This window comes from Sinocyclocheilus grahami, unplaced genomic scaffold, assembly GCF_001515645.1.
Source record: "Sinocyclocheilus grahami isolate Dianchi unplaced genomic scaffold, SAMN03320097.WGS_v1.1 scaffold498.1, whole genome shotgun sequence".
NCBI classification, from domain to species: domain Eukaryota; kingdom Metazoa; phylum Chordata; class Actinopteri; order Cypriniformes; family Cyprinidae; genus Sinocyclocheilus; species Sinocyclocheilus grahami.
This window is the reverse complement of record NW_015505677.1, coordinates 538267-555536: the sequence shown is the minus strand read 5'-3', so window position 1 is coordinate 555536 and position 17270 is coordinate 538267. Positions and strand designations below refer to the sequence as shown.

The following is a 17270-nucleotide window of genomic DNA, read 5'->3' as shown; positions in this document are numbered from 1 at the left end:
GTGTAGCTTGTCAGTGAACTAGGGCTCTGTGTAGTAAATGCCGCTCCATCTGAAAGCACGTGCTGGAGATTTACTACTAATCACAGGAGTGCCTTTACTGACGAGATGCGCATGAAAATCGGATTCAATTTTTTGCACAGCCCTAATATATATATATACAGGTATACATAATTTTGGTTTTAGAAAATAAATGTGATTGCTCTCCTCACAAATGTAATTAATTACATTTGTGTAATTAATAATAACTCCTCATGTAATTAATTACATTTACTCAAATACTTTACACCTCTGCCCCTTTCAGACGGTTTAGAGCTTGGCTGCTATTAAAGCCTATCACCGTGTTAGGCATCGAACGCAGAACAGCTCAGCATTACCGCCACTGCCAACCGCACACATGTGCTGCAGGGACCCACGCTGAGCAGGGGGGCGGTAGGATGACTTGGACACCGTGGGCTGGTACTAACTGTCCGTGACAACTGCTGAACAGTCGGCAATGTGGCTTGACTCATGATTGAGATGTTTGGTTGAGAGATCTGGCAGATCGGAGATACAGAACTGAAAAAAGCAGCAGATCAGTTAGATTTCTTGAGGTAAACAACACAGAGTTATATTAGCAACAAGTCAGTGATTTAAGTTTCACAAACTTTAAGTAGCCTACACAATTGTGGCTCATGTATAAAGTAATAATAACAGTTCAATGAGTGAGTCAGACGTTGATTCGGTAACCACTTAGCAAGTTCATTCAGTGAAGGATACGTCGGGTTGATTCAGACCAGCTCATAAGAGTCATTTAATCATGAATCAGACAATGCTTCTGATTCCAGCAAATAAGAGACAATCAATCGTGAATGAACTACACAGGTTGCGTTGTATGTTTTTGATTCACTAAAAAGAACCAGCTCATAAGAGTCATTTGCTATTGAATCAACTCAACAGAAAGATGCATTTTCGCTTTTATTTAGCAGAAGTAAAAACATTCAATTCAGACTGCAAACTCGTATTCACAACTTGAGTAAAACTCAAAGACTTGATTCCTTTTGCTGTGTGGTGAACATTCAGGAAACACTGGCATAACTGCATTAGAAATGATAAAGAATAGTTGAAAATGTGCACTAAAATAAAAAAACAATGCACCCCACCAAACCCCAATTGTTGCTGTAATTTTGGCTCCTTTTTCAAAAAGGTTTATAGGAATGCGACTTCGAAAAGTCTCCAGATCCTCAAGTTAAATGCATTTCCCACCATTCATGCAAATTTTAACAAGACCTGTCACACTAAACGGCTCATATATGATTAGTTGTGTGTTTGTGGGACCAGACCTCCACCGAGCGAGTGGGCACACAGAAACACAAAGCTTCCCACAGCGTGTGCGCGTCAGCGCTGACTCACGGCATATGCGTGAGTGTATTTGTCATTCAGCATTCACAAGAAGTGCGCCTTTTCCCTCCACACTCATACCTTTTTCTCTCTCGTGCGTTGGGTCCCTGGCTCCCACACCATCTCCTAGCAACAAGACACTTTAGTGCTATAAATACACGTATAGCAGAGAGAGAGAGAAAAACTGAATGCAATTAATCAATTAATGAAATCAAAACGCACAAGCTAAAATATCCAAAGTAAATTTGATTCTAATCAACACAGAAAGATTAAAGGGACAGTTTAACCAAATATGAAAATTCATTAATGTAGTTTCAAACCTGTATGACTTACTTTCTTCTTTGAAACACTGAAGACTGTATTTCAAAAAATGTCTCTGTGTTTTTTGTCCATGCAATTAGAGTCAATGGGCTCTAAAGTCGTTTTGGACCCCATTGACTTTCACTGTATGGACAAAACATTCTTCAAAATACCTCATTTTGTGTTTTGCACAAGTCAGTCAGTCTAAAGGTTTGAAATGACATGAATGAATTTTATACAATTACATCATATAAGTTTATCATTTAATTTTACAATATATGAAGATGTCAAACTTTACATTTGTGGGTGAACTATCCCTTTAAGTAGCCAAGTCTATTTATTGCTATTTTGTTGCAGTGGTTGCTTCAGAGTAAGTCTTTACTAAACATTTTTTTATTTAAAATTGTATCAAAAATCTTGGTCAAGTACTCAATACGCCACACAATTTGACTGTAGCAGGATGAGTTATGTGCCAAATTTGAATACATAAGCTTAGGGGTTTGTTCAAATCTCTAACCAGCAACTGTAACAGGGATGTTTGCCTTACAAAAAATGAATGAGAAAGCCAAAATTGGCAATATGGTGATGATCAACAGGTAGACGTCCTTTAATAAGAAGAAGGGACATAAAATAAACCCCAGACGAGGGCTAAACACGTCAGACTCTGGTGAAGGCTGAGGAATGACTTTACAAGAAACTTCTATGAGGTACTTCCAAACAAACCAGTGTTCCATAATACACACTTTTTTTTCACATAAGACCACAAGCCCACAAGACAACTTAGCGCGTGCACACAAACACGCTCAATCAAAGCGCAATAACAGCTAAAACAGGCACGTCCCCTGGTGTCTGTGGGTTCTGCTGGGACTGCTGTTTCTCTGACGGTTACTGTCACTAATGGGTATGGAGTCAGGAGACCGCCAGACGAAACCCTCGCTTGACAGGGCCCTAAACACACACTTAGAAAAACAATATGACATAAGCTCCTGTACAAACTGTACCGGCACGAACAAACAAAACAGCTGATGAACAGAGCATTACATGCAAGTTCGAGGAAATTGGATGCTAATATCCGGCTTTTAGGGGTATAACAGTACATGTATTCAAACTGACCATTTTTGGTACGGGTCTTTCAGTTCGGTACACATGTACAAATATAGCATACATGAGCGTAAAATACACTGCATGAGCAGAACTTCATTGGAAACTTTCAGTTTTATATATTGTTACTTTTGATAAGAAACTAATTCTCATCTTTCAAATTAAATCCATTCTTTTCAGGAAATTCAAACAATAAATGCTGTTTTAACGCTCTTTGATGTGGTGGGATAGATCGCTGTATAAACGTTCAAATGCAGCGCGATCATCCATTCCTCTTTACTACTAGATTTAACACGAAATAAAGATGTCAATAAAACAGCTTGTAAACAAAATGTCATGTAGCATTTACTTTACCTCAGGCACGTCATCAGTCCACAGCTCGTTAGTTTGCTATAAATGAAGTCTAAAGAAGAGCATTTTGCTAAATATTAGATTATACTCTTATTATACTTTACCCGTTTATAATGTCTTAATTATTTAATGTTTAAATAAATCTGTTATGAAACGAGTTATGAGAGGCACTTTGTAAATTATATTTCAACAACAAGTGTTAAGTTAATTTAAAATCTGCATTATGTGCAATTTACATGTTTGCACACAATTGTGTGTTGATCATTATATAAAAATGAATAGTAATTAAATTTAAGTTTGGGCTCTGCTGTTAATTGTAACCTTAGTAATGTAAAAGGGCTACCTATAGTTTAGAGCAGAATCCGAGGTGGATTTTTATCTCTAAGAAAATTTTAATTTCAAATTTATTTAAAGAAACAGCCATTTGTTCAGTAAACCACGGTTTAATATTAAAAAAGCAATTTTGTGATTAATTTTTTCTCTCTGCTGTACCGAAACCGAACTGTGACGTCAAAACCGAGGTAGGTACCGAACCATCATGTTTGTGTACTGTTACACCCCTACCGCCTTGTAAGGCTGTCAGAAAAAAATTCGAATTTAGAATATTCGTCGAATTTAAAATAAAAATCCACATTTTAGGTGTGCAAACAGGCAGCCAGTCGATGTAAGTGTCGTTGCATTTTAATGTTTTTGTTAGCCTATCCAGTTGAAGCCACTAGATGCGGCGTTGCTGCATTGTTTATTAAAAATATTGCGGAAAAAGAGAACATCAATGCGGAGAAGATATTGCTTACATCAAAACTGAAACCAAGCAGTTCACACAGAACACATATTTCGCACATTTTCTAGAGGGACATCTATCACCGTTGCACTCGCATCTCGCACAAAGGAGCCACATGTTTAGAAAGCCATGTAAAATTAATGCAAGTTTAACTTTGAAAAAAACATATCTCGAGACTTTATGGCGGGGTTTTTTCCTCATCCCACTGCATCTCATGTTTTTAAATGAAAAATGTACTCTGTGTGATTGGCTTTCCGCCCTTTGTATTAAACTATGCATACATACATGATGCGATTTTGTTTATAGTTGTTTAAGCAACTTAATTATAATTGGTTTAGAAACATTATTTTAAACATTATGCAATTTTTTCACAGATATTCATGTTATCTTATGCTTTGAATAAACGTGCATTAGTAATATTTTGCTCGATGCGCCCTCTTGTGGCCTCAGAAGAGAAGCCAAAAGCCTTTCTTCACCCTAACTGAAATTATGCATTTTAAATTAGAATATAATTCGAATTTTGATAACATTTATGTACAAAATTCGAATTTAGTTTTTCAGCCATTTTGACAGCCCTACCGCCTTGGCATCATTCTTTTGCCATTTCTGTGCGTAAAGTCTCTAAAAACAGCACCTATTGCAACCTTCTACATTGCGAGCAAATCACTTGCATATGCGACTAAATCTTCACTCTGGGTGACTAAATGATGTCTAATAGTAGCCAATGGCTAATAAATTCTCAGATTTTACTCGCCAGTGTGTGAGTTGGAGGCTGAGTATATGATTAGCACAGATATATTTTCACTCACAGAACACTCTGACTGAGCGCTTCAGAGTTTCACTCTCCGTCAAGCGATCAGTGATATTTTTCAGTTCATCTGAATGGATGCGCTGCGCACCTGCGTTTGTGTATTTGGCGTAACGTAAACTCTAGTGTGAAGGTGCACGACACCTATTATCGTCCCTGTTTTGATTTCAGCTAATCAGTTCGAGCAAACGCACATAACCTGATTAATATTCATGATTCCAGTAGCTCATTAATCCTTAGTACGTTTTTATATTGTTCTTATTAGTAGAATTCGTATAATAATAATAATATCTTATCAGTATTGTTGTTCGTTCTTATTTTTTTACAGGAACACTGAATGACCAAAAAAAAGCACCAGCACCAGTCCCACGTTCATGGTTACCAAGTTTTAATTCTAATTACTAAACTTCTATTATTAAATAATACTTGATTATCATATTATAATGCTTGACTGACTGATATTAAGAGTGTACTTTCAGATATTTAAAAAGCTGTACCATTTTACAAACATTATATATGTTTGTAAAATGGCATAACTTTATATAATTATAGTCTAGTATAGTATAGTATAGTATTTCAGTCTGGCGAGTAAACAAAAACATGTACTAGCCAATGGCGATTCAATTGCCAAGGTGTCCATAGAGGGTTGTATTGCCATTGTCTCTGTTTGCGATTAGCGTTCAGCTGCAACAGCTCTTTTTTATGGCAGAGCCGTGACGCAAGTACGAAAAAGAAAACAAAAACGCCATCCTCTGCGTCTCTGGTCTGTATTTAAAGGCTCAGAAATGTTTAGGGCCCCCGTGCTCATTCGTTCTGTTTCTCTCCATCTCTCGCCCACTTCCCTCCCTTCCTCCTATTCTTTGTGGGCTCTATATTTAGGCAGAGGAAAAGGAGTAAATAATAAGCTTTCTCAACAGCGTGGTTGCAAGGTAAACACTTCGACAGTTTTAATTTAGGATTTGTTTGTCGACACACAGCACAACTAGCTCATTTGACTGAACAATAACACTTGCCTGTATGCCGCGAGTGTGGCATTACCACTTTAACTGTAAATAAGTCAAGGTAGATTGATCACAGCAGGCTATTTCCATGAAGGCCATCGCTGAAGTTTACAGACGTACGACGACATGCAAATGAAATTGAAAAGCACTGACAGAACTGGCATCAGCAACAGGTTTACACAGATAGCAGCATCTCTAGAGCAAAGAAAAGCTAATTCATAGTTGACAGAGTGAAACGTGACACATAATAAACAAGTGATAAAAGATTAGCATTTTAATACAATACTATAGCATTTTAACTAAATAAATAAAAAAATAAAACATAAAAAATTAACAAAAAATTGTTTTATTACTTATTTTGATAAAAAAAAATGTAAATTAAACATTTAAATGCTAAAACAGAAATTACGCATCACAACATTATAATGCACAGTATAAATTAAATTGAACAGTGCTATTAAACTATTAGTATATTTAAAGATTTTAACTTTAAGTGAGTGTTTAAAAAGTGGAAAAAAATAATCAAATGTAAAAATAGGAGAAATTAGTATGATATGCAAAATTAGTATGAATAAAAATACCCAATATTGACCAAAATGAATGAACGAATAAATAAATCGGCTGATAGTAAATATGGTACCGACATATGATTCCTTCCTATTGAAATTTTTTTTCTGAATATTGCATTTTTTTTTTTTTACATGAAACACCATTTTTGAAAAACACTTGAAAAAAAAATCTAGATTTTTCCACACACAAGCATAGACTCCACTACCCAACAGTATGAAAATAATGCAACGAGCAACCTGTGCCAACAGTCTACATTATAGTCAAAATACAGATAATCTGTCTCCTTGATCTACAGTGTGCGATGGAGTGGAAAAAGAGGTGGCGGTGTGGGGCCGAGAACGAGAAGTCAATAGATTGCCTCTTTTCAAGTTCTGTGTTGTGGTTAAGTCTCTAGACTCAGTCTTCACTTTCATTTTCCTCCAAAGACGAATGCAGACAAACACACACACAGTTGCTGACGGCACACGCCATGGCTCCAGCTGCTGGATTAGAATGCCGTCTCCACGGTCGCTCCCTGTTTTCTCTCCCACCCCGGGCCAAGACTGCAGTACCGAAAACCCTCGCTGCTAATGGGCCTTTCATTTACAAGCTTTCCATTAGCGCACAGACATCAGGCCTCCGCAAACTATGCACAGCCACATGCCAGTCACAGCCACTAGCTCTTGATGAAGTTAGAATTAGGCTAAATGTCCCATTGAGGCCGGCATGACTTTATAGGTCGTTCAACTCGAAACCACACGCTTTAAAGGTCTGGAAATCACCTAAGAGCCACGAGACATCAGAATCCCACTGAAAACATTCGGTTCGCAAATAATTTCATCTGCTAATACTCTAATTTCCACTGTTCTGCAAAAGTGGCTGAAAGTTCCACCGCTACATTCAGTGGCCTACACGGAATCGGAAACCCATTGACAGGTTCTGAAAGTACTCTATCCTCCACGCAGACCTCCGCGACTCAGATCAGGAGCCCAGATCAAACCTGCGTGACCCTATGTAGTATCAATCATGATCACTGACTGCCTTCCTCTCTGTCTCTCTATTCCCAGCCGTGCTGCACTAACACTGGATTCTGCCTGCAAAAATAAATTGGTTGCATAAAAATAAAAGTGGGAGCGAGTCAAAGTGGCGTCACCACAAAGATGGCAGCTCAAGAGACGGAGAGAGCGCACAACTGTGAGAATTAGGAACGTGTGTGTGCCGCCTCGTTGAGCGTAGGCTGGTGTGTGCGTGTGTGTGTGTGTAATGCAACACAGACAGCAGCCATTAAAGTGGAATGTGGGGGGTCTGGGCCCCAATAATAAACTATGTGCTCCATACACGTGCACACAAAACACACACTTCAAACAAACATAATAGTTTAAATGATAGAATCTAGAGTCTTAGAATAGAATCTATAAAAGACAAATAAAAAAATTAGTTCAAATGCAATTCACTTGATTGGGGACAGTACTTTTGACAAAACTATAAGCTGCATATTTAAAAATTGTTCAACTACAGTTACTCTGGAAACAGTTCACTACAAGCTATGAGGAAAAAACTGTTTAAACTGATTTTTTTTTACATATACACACGTAATCAATAAGTCTTGCATGAAAACAGTAATTCAGGTTCTAAATTAAACATTCTAACACATAAATGTGCATCAAAAACATAAATCTAGAAAAACCATACAGAAACAACTGAACTAGGGCTGTGTATCGGCAAGAATCTGGCGATACGATACGTATCACAATACAGGGGTTGCGATACAATATGTTGCGATACTGCAAGAAAGACGATATATTGGGATACTTCTTACTTTAAGAATAGGAGAATAGGATATACATTTAGGAAAACTGTCATTTAGAACACACCATATTATGCAAACCTTAGCAAAAAAAAAAAAATTTACAAATATATATATATATATATAATTATTTTTTCAACCAGAACACAGTGGAATCTGCATTTGCATTAATCTGTCCCTGTAACATTCAACGCTACTGAACCACTTTTTGTGCAGTACGAGTAAAGGGGGAACAATTAAGTGCTTGCAAAAGTTAAGATTTGACTGATCATGGTCGAGAGGAGGGATGACCTGCAAGATTCGATTCGAGATTTTGATTTCACGATTTTGATTTTATTTATTTACAAAATGAGATTTAAGACAAATTATAAATTAAATGTGTCCTCTTATTATTGTCTGGACAAAATGCTGCATGTTTCTTTGTGAAATTTAAATATAACACTATAATAATATACTAATATAGGTTTTGATTGCTTTTATTGTTCTCATTTGTAAGTTGCTTTGGATAAAAGCGTCTGCTAAATGACAAAATTTTAATATAATGTAAATGTAAATAACAAAACTAAATTGAAATTTTAAAACAAGCCCCAAATCAAATAAGTAACACAAATAAAATAAATCTCTTCATATAAACAAAATAAGGCTTTGTCTGTGCTCTTTCCATTTAAAATTAGAGGCAACCACTGCATTTTAATCATGATCCAAACAAAGATGCTGCATACATGCAGCATGAAGTTTTTAATCTAAATTAGGTTGTATAATTTTGAAATTTGAAGCAAAAACTGAATGATTTGACTTCAGTTTTCTGAAAGTATACATAAAAAATATCTGCATGAAAGCTGAGCTGAATGAGACGCAGATTCACTCTCTGCCAGCAGGTGGCGCTTAAAGCATTTCCTTGGTTTCCGCTGTAAACAAAGCAGCGCTGCACTTATGAACTTTAATATGCATTATACAGAGGCAAGATGAAAAGAAATATTACCATCTTAACTTTTCTAAAGTCAGTAAGTTCCCCTCAGACATACATTCATATAAATCCTACCTCTAATTGAATCGCGATTTGTTTAGCATCTCAACCAATTTGAATCGTCACATATTTGAATTGATTTTTAACCGGCTCGTGGTTAATCGTTACATCTTCATGAAGAGTCATGGTTTAAAACATTTAAATGTACATTGTAGATGCTGAAACTGGTCAGTTTTTCTTTTCATCCCACTACTGACATTTGACGACACATTTTCAGTAAAAGAACTTATAAGATTTATCGTTTTTGGTACTTTAATTAGGATGAATTTGATGTGTTTTATTAGGGCTGCACGATAAATCGCATGCGATATTTAATGCGCATCTTGTCAGAAAGCCGGTTCTGTAATCAGCGGTAAATCTCTATCACGTGTGTGCTTTCACATTGAGCAGCATTAACTACACAGAGCCGTTGTTCACTGACGAGCTGCGCAAAAAATTATGTGCAATATTAGAATGTTTGTGGGAGAAACCTTGCAGGAGAGGAACACACACGCTGTCACGGTTTAAGTTCAGAGATAAGAAGACTGCTATCTAGCGGTCGGGATATAAACTTTTTGAGAATCGATAAAGTATCTCCAAACAAAATATTGCGATACTCACATATATCGATATTTTCTTACACCCCTAAACTGAACTGAGCACAACAGTAACTTCTGAAAGAGTTTTACAATGCAAACTGTTAAAGGGGTCATATGATGTTGCTAAAAAGAACATTATTTTGTGTATTTGGTGTAATGAAATGCGTTTATGCGGTTTAACGTTCAAAAAACACATTATTTTTCACATACTGTACATTATTGTTTCTCCTCTATGCCCCACCTTTCTGAAACACGTCGATTTTTACAAAGCTCATCGTTCTGAAAAGCAAGGTGTGTGCTGTGATTGGCCAGCTATCCAGTGCGTTATGATTGGCCGAATACCTCAAGCGTGTGACGGAAATATTACCATATTGTGATGATGCCCTGTCAGGCAGGAGCGATGATTCAAAAACATGAAAACCCATTATAAACGAGGCATTCGTTGCATCCAGTGGGGACATAATTATGGATTATAATGACTTATCCTGTCTTTTTACGCGTTGCGTTGCATCGCGCTGCGTAAACATAAAACCATGCCTGCATTTGTGAATGGAGAAATTACAAACAACAAGCCCTACTCTACACTGCCCAAAAAACTCGCTTTAAACATAAAAAAACGTACTTACAATCTGTGAGTCAGAACAGCCGGCATTGTAGTCTACTCTACCAGGATCAGGAAACAGTCCTCCATAAAATGTGCTGCACACATCTGAATATTTGGGTTGAAGTGTTCTGGAACAGTGTTGTAAATACAACTTAACCACTGATTTCTAGTCGTGTTCACTTTTGGAAAGCCAAGCAAAGTAGTTTCGCTTTCACAATGAAACACAGCATCACACACGGCGGCCTAGAGTGAGCAGAGGCCGGGGGCTAGAGTGAGGAATGGCCGGAGGGCTAGAGTGAGCAGAGGCGGCGGGTTTGAGAACGGAGCGGCTGGCGGATTCGACAAAGGAGGCTTGCGGCAACCACATGTGACGACCCCGGGCAGGACTCACGCGGTGAAAGCCGATCCGGTGATCCACAGCGCAAAGTTGGTTTATTTCCTCAGCAACCTGCATGGATCAGCTCCAGGCATGACGAAGCAGATATCGTCCTCTTTTGGAAGGCCAAACAAAGTAGTTTCGCTTTCACAACGAAACACACAGCGCCTTCACGACATGGCGGCGGCAACAACAATACTACAGCGAGAATAAAAGTTACACCTTCTTTCTTTGCGTGAACATCTGGGCGGCGTTATGCAAATCTACCCAGATAGTGATGTAGATATGTGGGGGCGTGTTAGACCGAGCTGTTTTAGGTAGGCGTGGTTGACTCTGAACTTTTATAAAGAATATCTCTTTGGATTTGAGACTTTAGTCTTTGCAACTTTAAAGATCTTCTTTATGCACCAAGAGCTTGTAACATTCCAAAGAGAAAGGAAAAATTTAAATCGCATCATATGACCCCTTTAACTGAAATACAATAACTCTAATTGAAATATTAAAAGAAAAATAAGAAAAAAAAAGTGTTTAAAACAAATTGACTACTCAGTTGTTGGATGACCAGTCATCCATTCAGACTCATGCATACCCAAAAAAAAAAAAAAAAAACTCTAATTTTATGACTATCATTGAAAACACAGTATTTAAAGGCACAAATATTTTGTACAAAAAAAAGAAAACATAAAACAGAGATTTGCACAGAGAAGCATTATTTTTTAGTTCACTGTAATGAACAATCCAAACAAACTGATTTACTTCAACAAATAGGAAACTGATTTACTACACTTCATATGAGAGATAGAGAGTTTAGACAAGTGTGTTTGATTACTTGCCATAATTTGTTTGCCTGCAGTGTGCAATATAATGTGACATAAAAACCTGATTTGTGGCGTTTGTGACGCCAACAAAAATTCCCAACCTAGTAACCCAGGAATTAATTTTTTTGCCCTTTTCAGATCGAGTTCTAAACTGAAAATAAACTCTCAAATGCTCGCTAGCACTTCACAACTTCCCTCACCATAAGCCTGGGCACAAACTCCAAATGGGAACGCTCTTGAAAATGTCAAGGAAAATATACACATCACATACTCACAAATTGTTACACGAGCATGACCACACACACACACCAAAAGGACGGCCAAAGCCACACGCTAACACAGACAAACACACACGGGGGGAAAAACTGTCAGCCACAGTCTCGACAAAACCTCAGAGTTCCCACCAAACCGTGGTCTCCACTAGACACAACACTCCACAAGTTGGTTGAGCTCAAACCTCGGTTAGCAACCTGCTTGACACAAAGATCCAGCGTGCACGGCATTAGAAACACGGGCACCTGAGTTCTGAAATGCAGATTAAAGAAAGGTGTGCCGTTAGATGACAAAGCGCCACCTGAACCTTACACCACCTGTGTACTATAAAGAAAAAGAAGTCACATGTGATGAGCACGCCGTTACAAACTGCACTGTTCATCATAAGATCAACCATGAATCTCAAGAAAACTAGCTTGAATCCGACAGAAAGGTATTGATCTGAGATTACAGACAGGAAAACAAATGAGACTGACTCAAGAAAGATTAAAAGAGAAGATATTTCAAGCCCTTTTGAACTGAGATGAGCCAATATATTTAGGTCACGGTGATTGAATCCATCTTTAGATGCTGGAAAATGCCTTGCACAAACCCAACAGGATGTCCTATGACAACAGGCACTCATCACAAGCTTTTCTACTATATATGAAAATTTAGGACAGAGGTTTCTATTTGAACTAACTTTAGCTCTGGCAGAAGTCATCCTTTTTCAAAGGAAAAATGATAACTCATGTGTTTAATGGGGGGGAAAAAAGTTTACAGATGTGACAAGGAAGCTTTAAAAGTATCTGGCAGCTGATATCTAAGCTTCACTTCTGCTAGGATAATTCTCTAAATATTCTGAAAGGAAGCTCAATATTTAAGAAGAAAGTAAATGTGTCACTATAGGTCAAATCGTAGTATACGAGTCTCACTGTGTGACTGGGTTAGATGTTTGTCTATACGGTGTTTCCAGGAAAAAACACAGGCCAGGAAACAATCTGCCGAGCCACATAAAACACACCAACCAATCGCATGCACACTTCCTGAGCGACTCTAGACAGGTTCAGTCATACAAGTAAGATGATTACATGTTAACTCAAAAAACCAAGATCCATTGTCGAAAAAGAATCCAAACATTTAAAACAAAGAAACAAAAGGTTCCTCCATACTAGATGGTTTGTTATGGAGAAGCTGCATTTACAAACTGAAGGGTTCGGGGTGAATTTAGTATTAACACTCATCTTACTGACTACTGCTACTGCAACAAAAAAAAAACAATAATATGCAACAACATCCAAATAGTAAAAAGAAACACCCATGGCACGTTCTTGCCAATGGAACAGTGAATCATACCTTGCAGCGAATGAGTAATTAAACACCAACACCTACGCTCAGCCCAACCTGACCCAGACCCTCCTTTGAAAAATAATGGCACCCACCGCCACCCTCCCAAAGCGCTGGCTAATTGCCCATGTGGGTCCCTTAAACTTCATACGCTGGAAGAGACAACAGAGAGCCCGGTTCCAGATGTGAGACCCACATGTGGCAAACTGTTGATATAATGAATAACGCAATTGGAAAAAGGCACCAAAAATAGGCCACTTATTGGCCCACAAGGCAGACAGACAGATATCGCGCTTAGCTGGGCGAGAGTTGACGGCCAAACAAGGGTGCCAAAGTGCAAACGACTGATGCAACGGAATATCTTTTTGCACAAACCCTAGTGAGAAGCACACTGGAACTTCAACAGCTAATAAAATAACAAAATAAATCTGTGATCCAAGCCAAATTCTGCGACAAAACTTACTAGAATAACAGTAGAAAAAAAACTCACATGTGATCAAAGCAGCACGGCAGTGACTTCATCCCAACACAATACTATTAACCGGCAGGTAAAATAGCTGGTTTAGGTGACTCTTTAATAAAGAGTAGCTATTCAAAAGAAAGAGACCGATTTCATCTCTCCAACACAAAGCCTTGGTGACCTGCGCGGGGAACACCTCGCCTAAAAGGAACTATTTGATATGGCACAAAGATTAGCCATACAGCTCATTTCCGCTTGTAGAAACTCTTTTCACCTTCTGTTTGTTTTCCTGTCCAGTCTTAAAATAAAGGGTTGGGTGATGGATAAAATCAACTCCAGCATATAGCCTACCTGACCTACATGTTGGGTATTTTTTACCCACAATGCACTTCACATGCAGGAAATCTTAATGAAATGCCCTGGATCAATGAAAACGACTAAGATCACACTTTGTGAGTTCTGCTACCTTTAAAACCCCACTCTGTTTGGAGTTGACATGAGCTAGTAAGCGTGCGCAGCACCCCACCTCTGCACGCCTACGCGAAAACGCAGACTTGCGTCCCAGACACGACGCACAACATGGAAAACTTCTACCATACCATAAGGCTTACTTTATACTGCAGACCAAATGAGGGGGAGTACGAATGGAAGAAGTAGCTAATGGTTTAATGCATAAGACCACGACTTCAGCGTTGGTGGAGCTCAGACACCCAACAGAGACTGAACTTGCATGAACTGGCAGCATTTTTCCATTCAACCAGATGAATATTCACCAGGTTCTTATGAACCAAGCGGTCGTAAGGCACAGATTACAATGCAAAACTACTTTAAGATAATATACACAAGGGGGACATGATGAGTTGGTATAAAAACTGGCATCAACTCACTTTCTTTATCTAGACTAGTAGTAACATGAACTGAACTCAAGGTAACTGTTCATATCTTTGACATGTTGGGTGTTTATATTACAATTACATACTGCAAAACTAAAACTCTTATTAAGTTCCTGCCCATTTAAGGGTTACAGAAAAGTGGTTTTAGCTCGTCAAACAACCAGATCAAGCAAGTAAAAGTGATGGTCAGCTTATCCAAAATGAGCCTCCATACAAAGTAAACAAAGAAAAGCAGGACTTACTAAACGACCTGGAGCCCAGTGAAACATTCATATGACATTCAACATTACATTTTTAGACACAAGACCCCATAAATGAGCTAAACACAACAGTAAACACAAACAAAGCATAAATGTGAAACATTGTGTAAGATCCTCCAGCTCACACAGAGAGGCGCTGTGATGGGATGCCACTTTCTCATGGCTTACTTTATACTGCAGACCAAATGAGGGGGAGTACGAATGGAAGAAGTAGCTAATGGTTTAATGCATAAGACCACGACTTCAGCGTTGGTGGAGCTCAGACACCCAACAGAGACTGAACTTGCATGAACTGGCAGCATTTTTCCATTCAACCAGATGAATATTCACCAGGTTCTTATGAACCAAGCGGTCGTAAGGCACAGATTACAATGCAAAACTACTTTAAGATAATATACACAAGGGGGACATGATGAGTTGGTATAAAAACTGGCATCAACTCACTTTCTTTATCTAGACTAGTAGTAACATGAACTGAACTCAAGGTAACTGTTCATATCTTTGACATGTTGGGTGTTTATATTACAATTACATACTGCAAAACTAAAACTCTTATTAAGTTCCTGCCAATTTAAGGGTTACAGAAAAGTGGTTTTAGCTCGTCAAACAACTAGATCAAGCAAGTAAAAGTGATGGTCAGCTTATCCAAAATGAGCCTCCATACAAAGTAAACAAAGAAAAGCAGGACTTACTAAACGACCTGGAGCCCAGTGAAACATTCATATGACATTCAACATTACATTTTTAGACACAAGACCCCATAAATGAGCAAAACACAACAGTAAACACAAACAAAGCATAAATGTGAAACATTGTGTAAGATCCTCCAGCTCACACAGAGAGGCGCTGTGATGGGATGCCACTTTCTCAGGGCCAAATGGCTGAAAGTTACTCGCAAATGGTGGATGCCATACTGGATCAACACAAGCGGTTGTAAAGCCATTTTAAACACCTTTACATTTCTCATAAAGTGTAATGCACCTGGAAGCGTAATAGCATGTGAATCGTGTCTAAAACAGACGTGACTGTCTAAATCGGGACGGTTCAAAAGTTGTGAGCTCTAAAATATCGATTTGAATCCCTATAAGCAAACCTTTTCATGTCAACGAACAAGGCAGAATGACAGCTACACAAAAACACCCGTAAATGTCACACAATACGGAGTGATCGGTACAGCCTAACGTTACACAAAACCAGACGAAACACCCAAAACCCAGTCAAACTAACTTTGCCAACTAGCTTCTAACTTCACAATACTTTCACAACAACACCAACGAACAAGGCAGAATGACAGCTACACAAAAACACCCGTAAATGTCACACAATACGGAGTGATCAGCCTAACGTTACACAAAACCAGACGAAACACCCAAAACCCAGTCAAACTAACTTTGCCAACTAGCTTCTAACTTCACAATACTTTCACAACAACACTGTATCACACATCGTAACGTTTAATACTTATCGGACTTGCGTCTGCGCGCAAAAAAGTCGCTTAAAATACGAATATTATAAACACATTGTCACCTAACGTTAATCCGAGCGGAATTAGCGGGCTGCAGATCCAGAGAGAAACTCCTCTAAAACGACAAACACCTCAAAACTCTCTAAAATTGGATTTTCTGGCAACAGTAATCTAAAATTGGATTATACCGATCTGTTGTTGTTGTTGTGTGGGAAAACTTACCCGTATCGCCCGGGGTCTTCATGTTGGAGAGTATAGCCGCTTCGTTAGCAGTCGTGCTAACTGAGAAAGAGAGCAAGTTAGAAAGAGAGAGAGAGAGAGAGATGAATTCTCGGTGAGCTCAGGATCGCACACAAAACTCCTCTGTAAACTTTTCCTCCTCAAATCCAGCCCCTTCACTCGTCCTCCCCCGGCCTGTTTGCAGTTTTCGTGTTTTGTTTTCCCTCCCCAGCGTGGAGGACGCTCGTTGTTGCCTAGTGGCCGGACAGACTCGCTCTTTTACGGTCAGATATCGGAGCGCGTCGTGCAGATGGAGGAGCACCGTGTCCGCGCTGAACTCCTGATTACTTTATATACGCTGCGAAGTTGCATATTCAAGGCTTCTCGCTGAAACATGAGGCGAAGCCGACAAAATCAAAACAACCGAGAGAACACTTTTCTTCCTCTCTTTCCACGGACTTTTTCTTTTTCCACTCACTCCGTGCAACTCTCTCTCTCCCGTCTGCCTCCTCCTCCTCCTCCTCTTCCTCCTCCTCCTCTTCTTCTGCCTCCTCCTCCTCCTCTATGGGGGTGTCGTGTTACGTTCTTCCAGCCACACGGGGCCGCCCACGCTAAGCGGGGGAGGGAGGGGCGGAGAGCGCACGTAGCCACGCCCACTCGCCATTTGTGCCGGGGCTGGCGTCACGCCGTCCGATCTTAGCCGACATAGCGAGGTGCCGATGACATGTTGTCCCACAGAAACAGACCGAAAACCAATGAAATCGGTCGTCAGTGGTGGTCTCACTTTCCTCAAAGTTGACACTGCTAAAAACGAGCTTTGTATTAAGCCTTGTTGTGTTACTTAGTGAATAATGGCTCACATACAGACTGAAAATCTGTTTTTATTTACACACCCT

General features: G+C 39.0%; 1 protein-coding gene across 2 annotated transcripts in view; it reads right to left on the bottom strand.

Annotated features, from left to right (window-relative positions):
• LOC107554353 (ETS domain-containing transcription factor ERF-like) overlaps nucleotides 1-16875 on the bottom strand; it is a 29567-nt gene extending 12692 nt beyond the window's left edge. For both annotated transcript variants that reach the window (XM_016236840.1, XM_016236841.1), the window contains exon 1: nucleotides 16378-16875. In XM_016236840.1, the coding sequence (XP_016092326.1) occupies nucleotides 16378-16399 (22 nt within the window). In that variant the 5' untranslated portion in view covers nucleotides 16400-16875. The remainder of the gene's footprint in view (nucleotides 1-16377) is intronic.
• Between the last annotated feature and the right edge of the window lie 395 nt (nucleotides 16876-17270).